Genomic DNA, 18693 nt, shown 5'->3' on the forward strand with positions numbered 1-18693 from the left:
AGAAATAATAGTTTGAGAATGCTGTCATTCCTATTTTCTATATTACCTGAAGAATAAAATGAGTGATATAATAGATATTCATAGAAAGTTGATGTTATTGATCTTCAGTTGCAGCTCGACATGGATTACAGAGTCTTGGAAAAGTTGGTATTTCACGGCGTATGCCCCCACCTGCTAACCTCCCAAGCCTCAAAGCAGAAAATAAAGGCAATGATCCTAATGTGAATATTGTACCTAAAGATGGCACAGGATGGGCATCAAAACAGGACCAGCATGAAGAAGAAAAGTGAGTTAAAGCTTATTAAAAAATAAAATAATAAAGAATAAAATAATTTCCTTTTTTCAATCATTCCCTTTACTACATAGTGGAGTACCTGCTACATACTACATATTGCACTGTGTATATTTGATAGCCAGTGTCCTTTAAAAGAGGAATATCCTCAAGTAGATCGATTGACACCTTGGCTGTAACAATGGGCTCAAGCATAGGAAAGTTGTGAACTGGCCCAGGACCAGACAGTGTTTCATTCTATTGAGCATTAGGCTGCTGTGGGTAGGAACCAACTCCATGACATCTAACAACAACAATGTCCTTTACAGTCTTTGATTATATACCCAAGTTGTGATTAATTTGGTTTGGTCCGGAATTGCCCCAGTAATCAAGGGACAGCAGTCAGCAGAATCCTTTATTAGCCATTCTTCTTGTCGTAGCTTGCTTCCCCCTTCACACATTCACATGAAATCAGACATTCTCTGTACATGGTGAAGACTTGGTATTGAGCTCCAGATTTTTAAAAAATCTGTATGTTCACTATTGTATTTCTAGTTTTGAAATTATATGTGATATATAATGTGTTCAAGTAATATATTGAGTGGCATGAGAGCAAGAAAGCTGGGATAGGAGACTGTTCCTCTTCATAATGCATTGAGAAAATATTTACTTTAATGCCATCTATGTGCCAACTATTGAGCTAGGCTCCACAAATGCCAATGTCCCGTTAGGGGAGCTTTGTGTGATAAACTTGTGCAAAGAATTCTTCTTGTGAAAACTTTCTGTTTGTGTTTGTTGTACAAATGTTTTATAATAGCAAGTAAGTTGTGGCTATTAATGCAGTCTCTTCATTCCCTTAACTGTTGAGCATAATTTCAGTGCACAGACTGAATAAAACTGTGGGCCTTTCTAAACACCTTTTTCTTGCGGTATGAATCAGGCAGGCTGCTGTTAACAGCTTTGACTAACAATATTAAGTACAGTGGCCAAGCTACTTGGCTGCACAATGGAGAGCTTGTGTAGCCTTATTAGCCCTGGCGAGCTCCACCAGTCCAGACTGTGTGTATGCATATACTGTTATCTTTCATTATAAATGTTCACTTGGTTCAAAACTGTTTTCTGGTAGTTGTGTTCCATGGTTTTGTTTATTTGGTGGTCATCATTCAAAAATAGAGATCAACAGCGACTAAAATAGCCATAAATCATTTCAAGAAATATTATAGGCAGGATATATATTATTGGTGGTGGGGTTATTAGTATATATGTAGCCAAAAGAACTTATATACAAATTTAAATTTACTTCATTTCAACATTTACTGTCTTAAATAATGGATTCGCATTTTTTTAAAGAACACCAGAAGTGCCACCAGCACAGCCCAAACCTGGGGTTGCAGCTCCTCCAGAAGTAGCACCTGCTCCTAAATCATGGGCCAGTAACAAGCAAGGTGGGCAAGGAGATGGTAAGTGGACATTAGCTGGGGAAACTAGTTAGACTTGATGCTTACTGAACAGCCATGTAGGAGACAAGGTCCTGTGGTTGCTTGGAAGGGTCTGAGAGTCGTCTAATCAGAGGACATACTTGGGCCTTAAGAAGAGGTGCTTTGGATTAAGTTTCAATGCCAAGGCCCGTATGTATGAGGTAATTAAATAATTTTTTTTAAGTCTATAAAGGTTTTATTTTTAGAACAATCACCCAATATTATAGTATCTTTACCCCCTACAGGTCAGGTCAGGTAAAGCCATTGTGCCTTCAACTCCTTGAGTTATGAAGGTACCTAGGCATTTCGTATATTGTCAGAAACCATATTAATCTCGCGTCTGTAGCCCTAGCCCTCCTGTTTCAAACATGTGACCCACAATTTCTTTTTTTTTTTTTTTCAAAACTGTAGCCATTATAAATGGTCAATGGAAATTTTAGTTTGTATCATTAATCTATTAAAACCAGCCCTTTATGGTTAGAACTATTGTATATTTCAGGCAAATTAAATGAAACAATCCTGAATAGGTTTAGCTTCAACTTGAGGCATTTGCAGTTACTCAGCAAAATTATATTTTAACGGTTTCTTGTGGTTATTAGCAAAAAATAATTGACTTAAGGTAGAAATATGGAATTTTAATAAGAAAAACAATTGAGACTCCTCAATTATTTGATTATCTTAAGTGAGCATATTCCTTCCCTAGATTTTTATCTCCTCTTGGCTGTTCATTAACTTTTCAAGGGGTCCCCTATACATTTAATTTTTTTAATTTTTTTTTTGTGTGTGTATGTGTGTGCGCGCGCATGTGAACAGGCATCGTTGAATAATTCATCACGAAAAAAGTGTAGAGTCCTATCCTGGGAGGGTTATTTGCATTATCTTCTATATAAAATTACTGTAATGAATTTTTAAACATCTCTAGGAATCCAGGTGAATAGTCATTTTCAGCAAGAATTTCCCAGCCTGCAAGCAGCTGGGGATCAGGAAAAAAAAGAAAAAGAAGCAAATGATGACAACTATGGGCCTGGACCTAGTTTACGTCCACCAAGTAAGAGCATTTTTTATCTAATACAAATAAAGAATGAGGTTATATATCCATTTTATGTAGGATAATTTCTTGGTATTGCTGTGTGTGTGTGTGTGTGTGTGTGTGTGTATGACTTGACAGTTTGAAAAGACAACAGACTACCACTAGTCAAAGAACCTAACATTCTTTTAGTTCATTTTTCTTTAGATGAATAAATCATCTTTTTGAAATAGTTATGTGGTTGATGAGGTCAGATTAAAAGTAGATAACGTCAATTCTATTATTGTTCAGTTGCATTTTCTCCAGATATATTATCTATTACTGCATAACAAACAACTTGGAATTCCTCTCTATGTGGCCCTTAGTAGGACTGCGCACAATATAGGTTTCTCAGACTAAGTGATGAGAAAGAGAAACAAATATTCCCCCACCCAGAATGGAAGCACCTGAATTCCTATACTATTAGTTTTAGAAGAGAGTTGCCATCTTCTATAAATCACACAGATCAATTCTGGCACACTCTGGGCAATGACTACAGAAAACGTGGATACCAGTAGGTAGAAGTTATTGGAAGCTGTTTACCACACAAGATTTCCTTACACCACTGTTACTACAACAGAGTGAAAGCAGATTGTATCCACATTTCTAAAATGTGGGTGTAGCAAATGGGAAAAATTAGCCAGTGCCTTCCTAGATACTCAGTATTTCTCTTAGAAAACAGACTGTACATGGTATATAGTGACCAAGTCTCTTGATCGGCTGAGTCAGTACTGGTGGTGCCTGGCTCAAGGATGGTGCCAGCTCCACAGCTTTGAATGTCCAATCTTGGCAGTGATCCAATGTTCTGCATCAGGATCCTGAAAGAGCATGCAGTACCTCTTCCAAATCTCCCATTCTGCTGACTGTTCCATTATACCCAAATGTTACATATTAAGCTCAATTTCAATCTTACTGCATAGCTGTGACTGATCAGGTTCAAAATGGTTCAAAATCCTGAAGCACGCAAAGGCGAACATTACTATCAACTTTCCCAGGTTATAGAACTCTCTTTAGCTTCCTTTAGGCAATCTCATATTTTAGTTGAAACATGACCATCTGGTCTATAAATCACCTGAGAACAGTCGATTTCATTTTCTTTTCCTCCCTTGGCATTTGCTTGTCCGGTGCCCTGAAGCATGTGCTCTCTGCTTTGAAGGCCCTGCTCCTCTACCTGAATGCCGGGAGAGCATTAGAGCAGTCGGCCTCAGGCTAGCCTCCCGCCGCTCTTTCATGTGTTTGCTCCTCTTTATACCAGACGTTGCTTGTTGGAGAGATGGTGGTAAGTCTGCTGGTTCTCCATCTGAACAAGATGAAAAGACCCCTGGCCAGGATGACAGCACACCCGGGATATCAGAACAAAACGACATCCTCAAAGTGGTGGAGAAGAGGATAGCTTGTGGTCCTCCACAGGCCAAACTTAATGGACAGCAGCCTGCCCTTGCCTCCCAGTACAGAGCTATGATGCCTTCTTATGTGAGTATTGTTAAGGACGATGGTTAATAAACCTACTCTCGCCTGGGCTCCAAAGAGAGATTGGGATGGGGAAGTAGTCAGGTTTTCATTTTCGTTAGTTTTGGGTTGAAAGTGTGCCTTTTATTTGGTTATGAACATATGCAACAAGACACAGTTTCTGTAACTTTATTTTAGATAGGTTTATGTTCGACTATCACAATTATTGTTAATGACACAGCACATACAACATGATATCACAACTTAATTTTTTTATTGCAAAGTTTTCCTACATACTATTGTGTATTTAGACCACACTTAAAAATGGTTTCCTGAGATAAGATCCATGAATTTCATCAAACTTCCAAAGTATCATCCACAACAAAAAAAAGTTAAAAATGTTTGCTTTAACTTAAAAGTTTTTATTGTTAGCTGCCTTTCCTCCTAATCTAGCATTGTATGACATGTGTAGGTCAAAAATTGAATCCTGTTTTCCCACATGTAAGGCAAGCTATTCCACCACTACCCTCATAAAATGTTTCTTCTCACTCACACGGAGTCCGGGTTGCATAGTGGTTACTCATTGGACTGCTAACCCCAAGGTCAGCAGTTCAAAACACCAAGCTTCTCAATGGGAGAAAGGTGAGATTTTTTTTATTTTCTTAAAGAGTTTACAGGCTTAGAAGCCCACAGGGGCAGTTCTACCCTGTCATATATCTTTTTATGAATATACTTTTAATTTTACTTAACTTTCCATTATGGCAGATTTTGAACATATACAGAAATACAGACAGTAAACTTGCTCACCATGTTTACCATCCAACCCAGTTAACAGTTTGTGGTCAACTGGGATCAGTTATCAGACCAGTACATAATGCCATGTAATGCCGTCTCCTGCCGCTTAGGCTGTAATCTACATTTTATCTAAATTAAGAAGTTCCATATTATCAACAAATCTACTCTGGCTTTCATTTTACATTATTTAATTTTATTTGGAGTATATGTGTATTTTCTTTTTAATTTATGTTTTTATAGCAATACAGTCTTATAATTTTATTAATTGGAAGGTACAAGAAGTTATCATAATATTCCTTAGTTAATTCTGTTAGTAAAACCTTGATGTAGGATTAGTATTCTAATATCTTGTGATAAAAATTTACATCATATAAAATTGTTAATAAATAATTTTGTAATTATTTTATATAGTATACTTTCAGACCAAGGTGGGTTGATCCATTATTGTTTTATAACTGGATTGAGAAATTTTATCCCAAACATTTTGTTTCTTTCCTTCAGATGTTTCAACAGTATCCAAGAATGGCATATCCTCCTACTGCCCATGGTCCCATGAGGTTCCCACCTTCTTTATCTGATACAAACAAGTAAGTCTATTAAGTAATTAAAGTCTGCAATGCACTTTTTTGCTCATTAAAAGTTTGGGTCTTGATTAGATTGCAGTGATTGATTGATTTTTCTGTTTTACTTGTTTCTCCCTGCTTCCCTCTGGGTTTTAGTAAATTGCAGTGGCTTTTCTCTAAGCTGCATACTTTTGAGATGATTTTTGACATATTGTAAATTCTTAAAGCATAAGGTGAATTTTCTCAAACAAAAGAGAATTTGGGGGTTTTGTTGTAGAACTAGTAGAAAAATTAATGTAGTTCAGATAAAATAAAGTTTTTTAAACATGCTATCAAATATTTATATAAGATTTCCTACATTTATATGTTAATAGTATAATATCTTAGTATAGGAAACACAGTTGAATTGAATTGCATTAAGTTCTGATCATTTAATATTATCCTATACAGTGTTATTAAAATTTTGTATCCTTCTCATAACCTTCTTCTTTGTAGAGGCCTTCGAGGAAGAGGTCCACCTCCCTTATGGGCTTCTGAACCTGAACGCCCCTCCATCCTTAGTGCATCAGAACTCAAGGAGCTTGATAAATTTGATAACCTGGATGCTGAAGCTGATGAAGGTTGGGCAGGTAAGAAACAAAATTAAAATCTGTTTTAAGTGCTTTTAGCTGTCGAATACTTTCATGCAGTCAATTGGCTTTTTCTAGGTGCGCAAATGGAAGTTGATTATACAGAACAGTTGAATTTCAGTGATGATGATGAGCAAGGAAGTGGTAGTCCTAAAGAGAACACCAGGTAAACTACCGTGATATCCTTTTTAATAACAATAAAGATCTTTACATTCTTGGCGTCAAATGAGAGATATTTGAAAATAAGCGCTGTGGACCTTTTTTTAACTTGTTACATTCATGACTTGTCGGTATTCTGATTTTGTACATTAAGTGCATTGCAATGCACTTAAATGAAATCTCCAATGGTGGATTCAGATGGAATTTCTTGGGTAGAGAAATACAAAATAGAATTTCGTATTCTATTGCTAGTTCTTTATGTTTATTAGTACCCAGATTTGATGGCTGTTGTATTGCATTTTATGCCTTCTGATGAGCTAATCAAGCCCAATCCCCAACACATTCCGGAGATAGTATATATCGAGTGCATTAGTTAATTAATGAGATCACAAAGGCATCTCATTCCATTTTACAAGGGCGACTTCAAAGTATATGGAAATATTCCTTTATATTTTAGCTCCATTTTTCTAGAATTTTTCAAGCCCTTTATATTTTTCCCTCAAACCACATGGAATTTTGTTTGTGTTTGTTTGTTTTAAGTAGAGGGAAATATATTTACTTGTGATAGCAGTCTAATTTTTTTTTTTTTAACCCCGGATCTTGATTCATCAGTGAGGATCAAGGTTCAAAATCCTCTGAAAATACTGAAAACCACAAGGAAGCAGATGACAGTAACAGCACTAAAGCATCCTCTCAGATACCTGCCCAGCCGTTAGTAGCCAAAGGTCCCTATGGGAAAGGACCTCCGTTGAATCAGGTGTGTTGGTCCTGTGGCGATCGTTGTCAGGAAGCTACTGTGGGTGATTAGTTTTGTACTCATAGAGTTGCCAGGTGGCTCTGTTGTGTGTTTTCTGAATATGAAATGCAGGAGAAGCTATGGAGGCAAGTAGAATGAAGGCTGGGGGCCGGGGGGGGGGGGGAAGCCCAGGAGGGAAGGTGGTGGCGGCAGGTGGGTGGTGTGTGTAATAGGGAGCTGGTAGCAATGAGTACAAGAAGGAAGATGTTTTGAATCTCCTTATGGTAGCACTTGTACAACACTGCTTGATGTGACAACTATTGAATGCTATGATGTCTGGATTATAAATAAAATGGTTCGGGAAAAGTAAAATAGATTTTTTTAAATGTAACAGAAGTATACACTTTTAAGCACTGAGTCTGTGGAAATGGTTTAAGACATTGCTTGAGCTAATTCTTAATGAAACAGTAATATGCCTGTAAACATAATAAGAGTAATTTCAAATAGTGGAAACCTGTGCAGAGTAGGAAGTGTGAGAAAGTCTCAGACAACAACAGCAAACCTCACTGCCGTCGAGTCGATGCGGACTCATAGCGACCCTATAGAACTGTGACTTTCTGAGGCCTCCAACTTTCTCCGTCACACCACCTGGAGGTTGCAAATTATGACCCGATTAGCAGCACAGTGTGCAACCACTACCTCACCAGGACGCTTTAAGAAAATCTATTGGTCAGGAAGTTCTAAGTAGTTTGGGAGAAGAGACAGGGATGTTATGTAAGCTTCATTTGCTCCATATGAGAGATTGAATTCTATCCCCAAGGCATTGATGACCCATTTAAGAAGCTTACAAGCTTAAAAAGCAGGATTTTTAAGCTAATATTTTAACTTAATGGCATCATTTTAGAAACCTATTGCAGCCCAGTCAGTCTGACTCAAGCAGCCCTACACAGGACTCTCCTGGGACTAACTGCCACAGCTTCTCAGTACGTCTGAGCACAATCAATGTGGCCCCGGGACTCTTGGTGGCATATAGTGAAGGTGATACCCCGTGGGGAAATCAAGGCAAATACAGAAAATAATGTCTTGATTTATTACCTTTCTCCTTTATGGTAGGATCATGGACCATCTTCACACCTGCCACCTCCCCCAAAGTTGCTCGCACAGCAGGTAACTCTAAACTAAATGCTAGTTTATGGTGTATATGATGATGTTTGAGGATTTTGCTATAATATAAAGCTATTTTTGTAGTTCTTGTTTATAATTTATGGAATATAATCATGAGGTATTTTTTTTTCCCTGCACATTACCTTTCTCATCTTATTAGCAGCCCACCTACTTTCACTGGGAATATAAGAAAGCACCCAGAAGATGACTATACCTGCTTCCCCGTGTTAATCGTCCATGTCCTCCTGCCTTGTTGTTACCACACCATTTCCCTGGCTGCTAAGGACAATGCTTTGCTTGTTGCCTGGATCCCCATTCATTAACCTAGAATGTTGTTAAGGAGGAAAGCCTGTCTCCTATCTAAGAAGGAAGCTATCTCTTACACCCCTCAGCAGCTTCTACCCTGTTTCTCTGTTTTACTTTATGACAAAATTTTTAATGAGATATTTATATTTGTTGTATGAGTAGGGCTCAACCCCCTACACTTTTATACAGATTCAAGTTGACATAAAATGTCTCAGAAATAAACCATGCCCCTTACCTCACCACATATATGAAAATTAACTCAAAACTAAAATATTGAATGGAAAGCTTTACTGTTATCTTTGAGTATACAAAGATTTCTTCGATAGTGCACAAAAAGCATAAATTTAAAAAGAAACTAATCAATCGACTTTGAAAACAGTAATAAAAAGATATGCCTGTTCAAAAATATTTGTATCACATATCTGATAAAGTAGTAGCCCAGTAAAATTATTAAACTGTGTACTTTATAAAAGAAGACATACAATTGGCCAATATGCTCATGAAAAGATGTTCGATATCTTAGTCGGCCATCGACTCACATTGAGTCCATTCTTACTCCTAGCAACCTAGAACTGCTCCATATGATTGTTATAAATCTTTACTGGAGCAGACAGCCTCATCATGGTGACATCTGTTAGACACAATATGAACAACTGTAAATTTTTGGTCTGAGTTTGGGGCACTAAAATTTTTTTTAGTCCACTTAAGAACTTGGACAGTTTCTATCTCAAGGTTGTGTATATAAACCTCCATAGTGTTTATTTGATCCATTGCTAGTAATTTTAATGCTACCGTTTCCGCTGATATTTACCTAGACCACAAATCCTTATGTTAGATTCAATTCTCTTCTAAAGAAGAGAGTCCATTTAAAAGGCAGTTCTTGAAACCTAAAGATTTTTTCATGATTTAGATAGGAATCTTCATGGGTAGCAAAGTCTGACCTGCGCTAACCTTTAGTTAGTTACCTCAATTCTGTTGTCGTTTTCTCACTTACTAAGAGTGTCCATATGTGTTTGATGCCAGGACTCCTCCTGGAGTCCTCATGCATTTCTAAACTAGGAATTCCAGAACCAAGGCTTCTCACTCAGGCATCTTTTAAAAGAGAAATTGTCGACAGGCAATAATATTCTGAATTAGTATTTCCTGGTTTTAGCTTTTTATACATTTTATCATCCTTATACTTAGGAAATACTCTAGGGCATGTGTTTTCTGTACCAAATAAAATATTGGGGCGGGGGGGGGGGGCGGGCAAGAAAGAAACCAAACCTGACCAAGGGTTACCAGGGGAGGAAAAAGAAAGGGTTGGTGCTTAGGGGCATTGAGTTGCTATGAATGGTGGTGGGATAAGTTGGGAAAGGCTCTCAATCATGGTTGTACAATAGAGAGTATCATCAATGGCACTGAATTATCCATGTGGATGTTGTGGAACTGGAGAATGCTTTGTTGTGTATGTTTTTGCCACAATTAGAAAAATAATGCCTGAATAACGAGTACAAGGAAGAACAAAATGTTCTAGAATCGAATGTGGTGATCATTGGATAACTCTTGCTGATAGGATGGAATGACTCGCTTGTGTGACATGTGGATGAAGCGCTATATATATGGGGGGTCACTACCTATTAGTTTTTATTCTTCTGCAGAGTGGCTCGTGGCTTTGAGCTGCCAATCCTGCTCAGTTTTTATTAGATGTCTAGAGTGATTATCCTGATTTCATTTGGGGGAATTACGTAGCTTCCCCCCCCCCCTTAAATAGTTTTTATTTTTAATGTTTTTTTCTGGATTTTCTTTTTTGCTCTTTCTCCTCACACCTCTGGTTTCCTGTGTTGGTCAGATATCCAAAGTTGTACTCAGCTGATTTGATTATCTTCCTGTTTCAGCATCCCCCTCCTCCAGATCGACAGTCTGGACCTGGACGTGCAGGCCCTTTCCCCGCCAAGCAGCAAGTCCCTGATGAAGATGAGATTTGGAAGCAAAGACGAAGACAACAGTCAGAAGTTTCTGCAGCAGTGGAGCGTGCTCGTAAACGACGTGAAGAAGAAGAACGAAGAATGGAAGAGCAAAGGAAGGCAGCTTGTGCAGAGAAACTGAAACGATTAAATGAGAAGTTTGGCATTGTCGAAAAACAGCCTTCTCCTGAGGAAATTAGGGAAAGGGAGCGGGAAAAACAACGGGAGCGTGAGAAAGAACTGGAAAGAGAACAAGAGCGGGAGAGAGAGAAAGAAAAGGAAAGAGAAAGGGAGAGGGAGAGGCAACAGGAGAGGGAGAAAGAACTGGAGAAGGAGCAGGAAAAACAAAGAGAAATGGAGAAAGAAAAGCAGCAAGAAAAAGAGAAAGAACTAAAGGAGCAACAAAAGGTCATGGAAAAAGAGCCGCAAAAGACAAGCGAGCAAGAGAAGGAATGTGAACTCGAGCAGAAGGAAAAGGAAAATGCAGAGGAAAAGGCTGAACCTGAGGAACTTGCTTCAGAGCCTGTGGTAGAAAAACAGGAAAATGAAGACAACAGTACTAAAGGTATAATAAATTTGATCACTCTACAGGTTTTACCAAAAACTTTGTGCACATTGAATAAGATTGATCAAAAGTCCAATAACGGTTGAATTGTTTCACATGTATATGAGATCACTAATTTTTGGCTCTAGTTAACCAAAAGGCAATGAGACTTTGAGCCTATATAGGTTAGGTTATCTTAATTTTTAATAGTGGCTATGTCTACATAAATTACTTGAAAAAATTCAGTGTTTTCATTAATTCGTTCACTAATTTTTTTAGTATTCATAATTTATATATTCTCATGGTAATCTTACTAAATTTCTCAAATACCATTTGATTTTAAGTATTGAGCATAGTTGGTTTTCTTTTTCCCTACGATATTTTATTTTCTCTTTAATAAATCTAATATTAATGTCATGCCACATGGAAAACATGATGTGTGATACTTTATACTATGGCTTTCTATTTGCAAATAAGCTGCTTTCATCTTTAGTCTTCTGAGAAAATATGTTAGGTCATTTTTGTAATTGTGTCAATTTTACACACTCAACAGGAAATATGACTTGTTTCCTTTGGAATGAAAATCTCTCCCCACCAAGTATGTGGTTCTCAGCTCTGAGGTGGTATAATTACCATCCTTTATATAGCATGATTACATAGTTAAAGAAAGTTGATTGCTCTCTTTTCTTCAAACTTAAAACTCACTGCTGTTACTTTTATGTATAGATTGTATTGTCCAGTGATCCATCGATAACTACAGGAAATAATTTTTCAAATATTTTAAGTTATTTATATGTTCACAGATGTTCTAGGTAATTATAGATAAATATTGACAGTTGCACAGCTCATTTTTAAATCAATTAAGAAAATAGGTAAAGTTTGCCATGTGTTATTGGTACAAATTGACATTTTTGCATACTGTGCCATCATTGATGAACTTTGTAAGTTTTGGTAATGTGAAGTTCCCAGCATAGCATACAGAATAGTGTGTGTACTGGAGTACCAAGGTTACCTTCTTCCACGTTAACTTTTATTAGATACCGTGGATGAAAAAAATTATCTTTTAACCTTTTCTTTGGGCAGAGGATGAGCCAGTTTTCATGACACAAGACAGCAATCGCAGTGAAAAAGAAACCACACAAGTGGCACATGAAGCAGAACCGGAGCCCGGGTCCCACCCTCGACCTGCCGTGTTATCTGGCTATTTCAAGCCGTTTCAGAAGTCTTTACCACCACGATTCCAGCGGCAGCAAGTACGTCTAACTCATTATATGTATGTGACTGAAAAGATTTGGTGTTCAGTAATTTGAAGGATTAATGTGCCATTTTAGCTTTTAAAATCATTTTATTGGGGGCTCGTACAGCTCTCATCACAATCCATACATACATCCAGTGTGTCAAGCACATTTGTACATTTGTTGCCATCCATCTTTCTCAAAACAGTTTCTTTGTACTTGAGCCCTTGTTATCAGCTCATTTTTCCCCTCCCTCCCTCCCTCATGAACCATTATTATTTTTTCATGTCTTATACCAACAATGTATCCCTTAACCCAAATTTCTGCTGGGAGGGGTTTTATGTATATCCTTGTAATCAGTTCCCCCTTTGTACTCCACCTTCCACTTACCCTCCAGGTATTGCTTGCTACTCGTTATTGGTCCTGTGGGGTTGTTCTGTCCTGGATTCCCTGTGTTTCCGGCTCTTATCTGTACCAGTGTACATGCTTTGGTCTAGCTGGATTTGTAAAGTAGAATTGGGGTCATGATAGTGGGATGGGGGAACCATTAAAGAACTAGAGAAAAGATGTATGTTTCATTGGTGCCACACTGCACCCTTATTGACTCATCTCTTCCTTGTGAGCCTTCTGAAAGGGGATGTCCGGTTGCATACAGATGGGCTTTGGGTCTCCACTCTGCACTCCCCCTCATTCACATTGATAGGATATTTTGTTCTGGGTCTTTGATGCCTGATACCTGATCCCATTGACACCTCATGATCACACGGGCTGGTGTGCTTCTTCCATGTAGGCTTTGTTCCTCCCGAGCTAGATGGCCTCTTGTTTATTACCTTCAAGCTTTTAAGACCCCAGACGCTACATCTTTTGATAGCCGGGCTCCATTACTTTTCTTCACCATATTTGCTTATGCACCCATTTTGTCATCAGCGATCATGCCTGGAAGTTCAGCACGATGGAATGCCAGGTTATTAGAACAAAGTGTTTTTGCATTGAGGGGGTCCTTGAGTAGAGGCCCAATGTCCGTCGACCTTAATCCTTTACATATAAATCTATGTACATAGATTTATTTCCCCGTCATTATATGTAAATATATATACATATTTTAGACCTATGTTAATGGTCCATTTGCCTCCTAGTTCTTTCCTCTATTTCTTTTTGCCTTCCTCTTGTCCCACTATCATGTTTGGCCTTCATTCAGGTTTCAGTAATTCCTTTTGGTTACATTGTCCTTGTTCAAGCCCTACCAGGCATCCTACTCCCTCCTCTTCGCTGTCACTTTTAGATCACTTGTTCCCTTATCCCTTGGTTTGTTAATACCAACTTCCTTTCCCCCGCCTCCCCCTCTTCCGTGTCTCCCCAGACCGTCAGTCTTGTTAGTTTCTCCTCCGGATTGTTTATCCTGTATATCTTATCTAGACAGACATGTAGAAACAATAATAAGCACGCACACACGAAAAGAGCAAAACCAAACAACAAAGAAACAATGACCAAAAAAAGAAAGAAAAGCCCATAAATAGTTCCAGGTCTGTTTGTTGACCTTTAGGGGTGTTTTCCAGTCCAGTCTGATGGGGTTGCCACCCCTTGGCCCCCAAAGTCTATTTTTGGCATTCCCCAGGGTCATTGCTCTGCTCTGCTGCATACCCTTCGTGTTTTGCCCTAGAGTCAGATTGGGTACAGTTCCCTCACTGTGCCTCCAGTGTTGTCCCTGAAAGTGCTATGGGTCAGGGAGGGACGTCGTGCCATGTCATGGATTTAAAGAACAGAAAGTACACAGCTTAGCCCTCAAATTCTTTTTCTTTTTTTCCCCTTGCCTCATCGATAGATGCTGTCTGCCTACGAAATGATTGTATAAGAGAATGAGTGAATGACTACATGCATATTATAACATCTTTTGTCTTACCACCTCTCCATCTTTTGAAAACCTACTTAAGGAATTCAAAAGGCCCCTTTTTTTTTTAATGGAGATGATATTAACTCACGTGAAATTGAAATCCAGATGTGGTTCTTTTCCAGGAGCAGATGAAACAGCAGCAGTGGCAGCAGCAGCAACAGCAGCAGCAAGGAGTTCTTCCCCAAACTGTGTCTTCTCAACCATCCAGTGGTGCTGTTCCTCCTGCACCACACAGACCTCTGTACCAGCCCATGCAGCCTCACCCTCAGCATTTGGCATCTATGGGTTTTGATCCAAGGTGGCTCATGATGCAGTCGTACATGGACCCTCGCATGATGTCAGGAAGACCTGCGATGGATATTGCACCCATCCATCCTGGTTAGTTGACAGTGGCATTATCTCATGGATCACAGTTTTGCAAACTCAAGGTTTTGGGTCATTCTCCCATTTTTATCCATAATTCTTATGAAGAGGTTATATAGGACTTCAAGATTTTTAATCATAAAACTATGTCTTTCAAGACAGAGTACTTAACCAGAAACTTGTATCACTTGTGTGGTAAGGCTAAATATTAGTTTTTGTGTTTTATTATTTGAATTTAAGAGTGATAAAAAATTGATCAAGAATCAAATAATCTTTTTAGCATTTACATGGAAAAACTTAAAACTTTAAATAGAGTAACTTATAGAATATTTATAAGATAATTGAACTAGATGAATGGAAATCTCTTATAGGAAATGTTTTCTCTAATTTTATCAATGTTGTGAGAACTTTCATGTTAACACTGATGTACATAGAATGCCTGGTGTTTCCAGTGGTGTGAAACCAGTTTTGTTTGCGTGTATCTATTGAAATTGAGTATAGAAAATGCTAAGTAACCATTAATCTCATTCTCCTTTGTATGAATTTTTCTTACAGGAATGATTCCTCCTCCTAAGCCATTGATAAGAAGAGATCCGATAGAAGGTTCTTCAAACAATTCAGAGTCATTTGAGCATATAGCTCGATCTACAAGAGACCATGCCATTTCCCTCACTGAACCTCGTATGATGTGGGGGTCAGATCCCTATCCCCATGCTGAACCTCACCAGGCAACTACACCCAAGATAACGGAAGAGCCTGAGGATATAAGGTAATAAATGGCTAAAATTACTGATAGACTAATAAATTATAGTGGTATAAAGAAAACCATTTTGCATCCTTGAAGATTATTTTAATTATGGCTGAGCCATGGGTCTGATCCGTCTACTTAGTGAACTTCATTTTATTTTAAATTTTTTTTACTTATTTTTTTTTCTGTATACTTTGACTGATAAGGCATTTTGTATTTAATCCGCTTGTATACTCAATTAAATGCTGAAATTCAATGATCCAAATTAAAACATGTTTTTACTGTAGATTAGATGTGAAGGGGAAAACTGTATTTATCATACTTATGTAGTTCGTGTGAGGTGATACAACGCATCTATTAAAAATGGTTTCATTTGATTGCCAGTACCTTTGCAAATTTTTCTAGGACAAAGGTACATAAGTAGAAAACTTAATGACCAAAAGCTTGAAGTGGCAGATAGTTAGTGTTCTTTATAATTTACAATCAGATACTATATTTTGTGATTAGGTTTTATAATCATTCCTGGGTAAGTAGGACAGATATGCCTACCGTGGTCCAGCTTTTCAAAGTAGAAATTATTAGTCTTGATGTATTAAAAATTCATGTCAGAATGATCCAAACTAATAAAGATTATGATGAGGATTCATTGTTCCGTGTTTTATATTTTGTGCTGTTTTCCTATTCAGTCATATGTGGGGTGCATTTTGTTGTTCATGTACTTTAATTCTCTTCCTCCTAGGCCTGAGGCCCCTGTGGAGCAGGAACAGGTGACTCCTGTTTACCCTATGGAACATAGTCCGTTGGAGTCTCATCCCAAAACAGACTTTCTCAGAGAATCAAATGAAACAGAAGTACAGAAGTTTTTAAGCAGATCTGTGGAAGACATTAGACCTCACCACACTGACCCAAACAACTTGTCTTCTTGTGCTGAAGTACCTGATCAGAAGGTAACACCCGCTGCTCAAGAAGAGCGGACATCAGCTTCAGAAAGCCAGCCCGTGCGGGAGAGAAGTGTTTCTCGTGGGTCTAACAGTGCCCAGAGACCAGAAGAGCAGAGAAACGAGCCATTTGTAAGCATTCCGAGAGTCAACAGCAGATGCATTGATTCAAAAGAATCTACAGAACGAACTGAAGAAAAACCCAAAAAGGATGGCTTCATGCGATCTTCTGAAGGACCAAAGCCTGAAAAGTCGTATAAATCCAAATCTGAAACCCGCTGGGGCCCAAGACCAGGCTCTAGCAGGCGGGATGAAGGTAATGATAGGCCTGTGAGAAGGTCAGGTCCCATCAAAAAACCCGTACTTCGAGATATGAAAGAGGAGCGGGAGCAAAGAAAGGAGAAAGAGGGAGAAAGGGGCACAGAAAAAGTTGTTAAACCTGAAAAGACTGAAAAGAAGGATCCCCTTCCTCTGCCCCCTCCACCTCCTGCACCAATCCAGCCACAGTCAGTTCCACCACCGCCTCAACCAGAACCCGAGAAACCTCCCTCAACAGAACCTTCAACTTTGCCTCAAAAACCCTCTCCAGATACAGAGAAGCCCTCAGAAACTCTAACTAGTGTTCAAGTAGAGCCGACGGTTAAAACAGTAAACCAACAAGCTGTCTCGGCACCAGCAGTCAAAGAAGAGAAACAGCCTGAGAAAGTCATCACTAAAGACCTTGTTATAGAAAGACCCCGACCAGAGACAAGGCCAGTGGTTAGAAAAGAGTCAACTCTACAAGCCCCCAGAACCTACTGGAAAGAAGCTCGAGATAGAGATTGGTTTCCAGATCAGGGGTACCGAGGTCGAGGCCGAGGTGAATATTACTCCCGAGGCCGAAGCTATAGAGGCTCGTATGGGGGCCGTGGCCGAGGTGGTGGTAGAGGGCACACTCGAGATTATCCTCCATATCGAGACCCCAAGCCAAGACCAGAGCATGTGCCCCCAGGGCCTCTCAGGCAGAGAGAAGAGAGTGAAACACGGAGTGAGAGCTCCGATTTTGAAGTCGTTCCTAAAAGAAGAAGACAGCGAGGTTCAGAGACTGACACGGACAGTGAAATTCATGAAAGTGCAAGTGATAGAGACAGTTTTAGCAAAGGTAAACTCCCCAAAAGAGAGGACCGGTCTGAAAGCAAAAGGCCTATAAAGCCTCCATCTTCTTTCAAGGCTGAAAATCATGTCCGAATAGATAATCGACCACTTGAAAAGCCTTATATGAGGGATGATGATAAATGTAAACCAGGCTTCCTTCCTAAAGGAGAGCCAACAAGGAGAGGCAGAGGAGGAACATTCCGACGTGGTGGAAGGGATCCCGGTGGTCGTCCATCACGTCCCTCCACCTTACGCAGGCCGACTTACCGAGACAATCAGTGGAACCCTAGGCAGGCCGAAGTTCCTAAACCAGAAGATGGGGAGCCACCCAGAAGACATGAGCAATTTATCCCTATACCTGTAGACAAACGGCCTCCAAAGTTTGAGCGAAAATTTGACCCAGCTAGAGAAAGGGCCCGGAGGCAGCGTCCTACCCGACCACCCAGGCAAGATAAGCCGCCTAGGTTTAGGCGACTAAGAGAGAGGGAGGCTGCTTCTAAAACAAATGAGGGAACAGTGCCCACGAATGGCACTGTCAACGCTGTGACTCAAGAACCAGTCAGTACTACTGCGGGGGATGTTTCTGGGAATAAGACACCAGACCTATCCAATCAGAATTCTTCAGATCAGGCAAATGAAGAGTGGGAAACAGCTTCGGAAAGTAGTGATTTCAATGAGAGGCGTGAAAGGGATGAGAAAAAAAATGCTGATTTGAATGCACAAACAGTTGTAAAGACTGGAGAGAATGCCTTACCTCCAAAGAGGGAGATTGCAAAAAGAAGTTTTTCCAGTCAGAGACCTGGGGTAGATCGCCAGAATCGGCGCAGCAACAATGGTCCACCCAAATCAGGAAGGAATTTCTCGGGTCCTAGAAATGAAAGAAGAAATGGTCCACCACCAAAAAGTGGAAAGAGAGGGTGAGTATTTTGTTTGGGTATAAAATAGCTACCTTCGTACCTCTGAAAAAACCCGAGAGTAGTTCTCTAGGTTGCATTTTTACAGAGGCCGGTCTAGGTAGAGGACCAAGACAGTTTCTTCCCAGATGCTCCTCTCTGTCCTTACACTTTAAAGATACTTGAGAAGGAGAAATTAATGTGTAGCAGAAATCGTTGTCTAATGAATTACATTTTCTTCAATTGAAGTTCCTTGGCTCAGCTCTTTTGTCCATAGTCTTGGTGCTTCCGACCCACTAAGTGATTGGTTGGTACCTGGTGAGACAGTGATGGAGGGGATTGCTCCATTTTGCCAGTTCACTGGATGTAGAACAAGCTATCATAG

The 18693-nt window shown here is 39.3% G+C and overlaps 1 protein-coding gene across 12 annotated transcripts in view; it reads left to right on the forward strand.

The window, feature by feature from the left end:
* PRRC2C (proline rich coiled-coil 2C) overlaps positions 1-18693 on the forward strand; it is a 74867-nt gene that overhangs the window by 25790 nt on the left and 30384 nt on the right. For 8 of the 12 annotated variants that reach the window (XM_075564866.1, XM_075564884.1, XM_075564891.1 and 5 more), the window contains exons 3-16: positions 109-286; positions 1622-1731; positions 2672-2797; positions 4071-4288; positions 5561-5646; positions 6118-6251; positions 6330-6417; positions 7023-7167; positions 8260-8313; positions 10494-11127; positions 12190-12359; positions 14355-14610; positions 15151-15364; positions 16083-18332. In XM_075564866.1, the coding sequence (XP_075420981.1) occupies positions 109-286; positions 1622-1731; positions 2672-2797; positions 4071-4288; positions 5561-5646; positions 6118-6251; positions 6330-6417; positions 7023-7167; positions 8260-8313; positions 10494-11127; positions 12190-12359; positions 14355-14610; positions 15151-15364; positions 16083-18332 (4663 nt within the window). The remainder of the gene's footprint in view (positions 1-108; positions 287-1621; positions 1732-2671; positions 2798-4070; positions 4289-5560; positions 5647-6117; positions 6252-6329; positions 6418-7022; positions 7168-8259; positions 8314-10493; positions 11128-12189; positions 12360-14354; positions 14611-15150; positions 15365-16082; positions 18333-18693) is intronic. The other 4 variants (XM_075564874.1, XM_075564918.1, XM_075564952.1 and 1 more) reach the window with 2 other exon arrangements.

Source organism: Tenrec ecaudatus, chromosome 1, assembly GCF_050624435.1.
Source record: "Tenrec ecaudatus isolate mTenEca1 chromosome 1, mTenEca1.hap1, whole genome shotgun sequence".
Taxonomy (NCBI): Eukaryota; Metazoa; Chordata; class Mammalia; order Afrosoricida; family Tenrecidae; genus Tenrec; species Tenrec ecaudatus.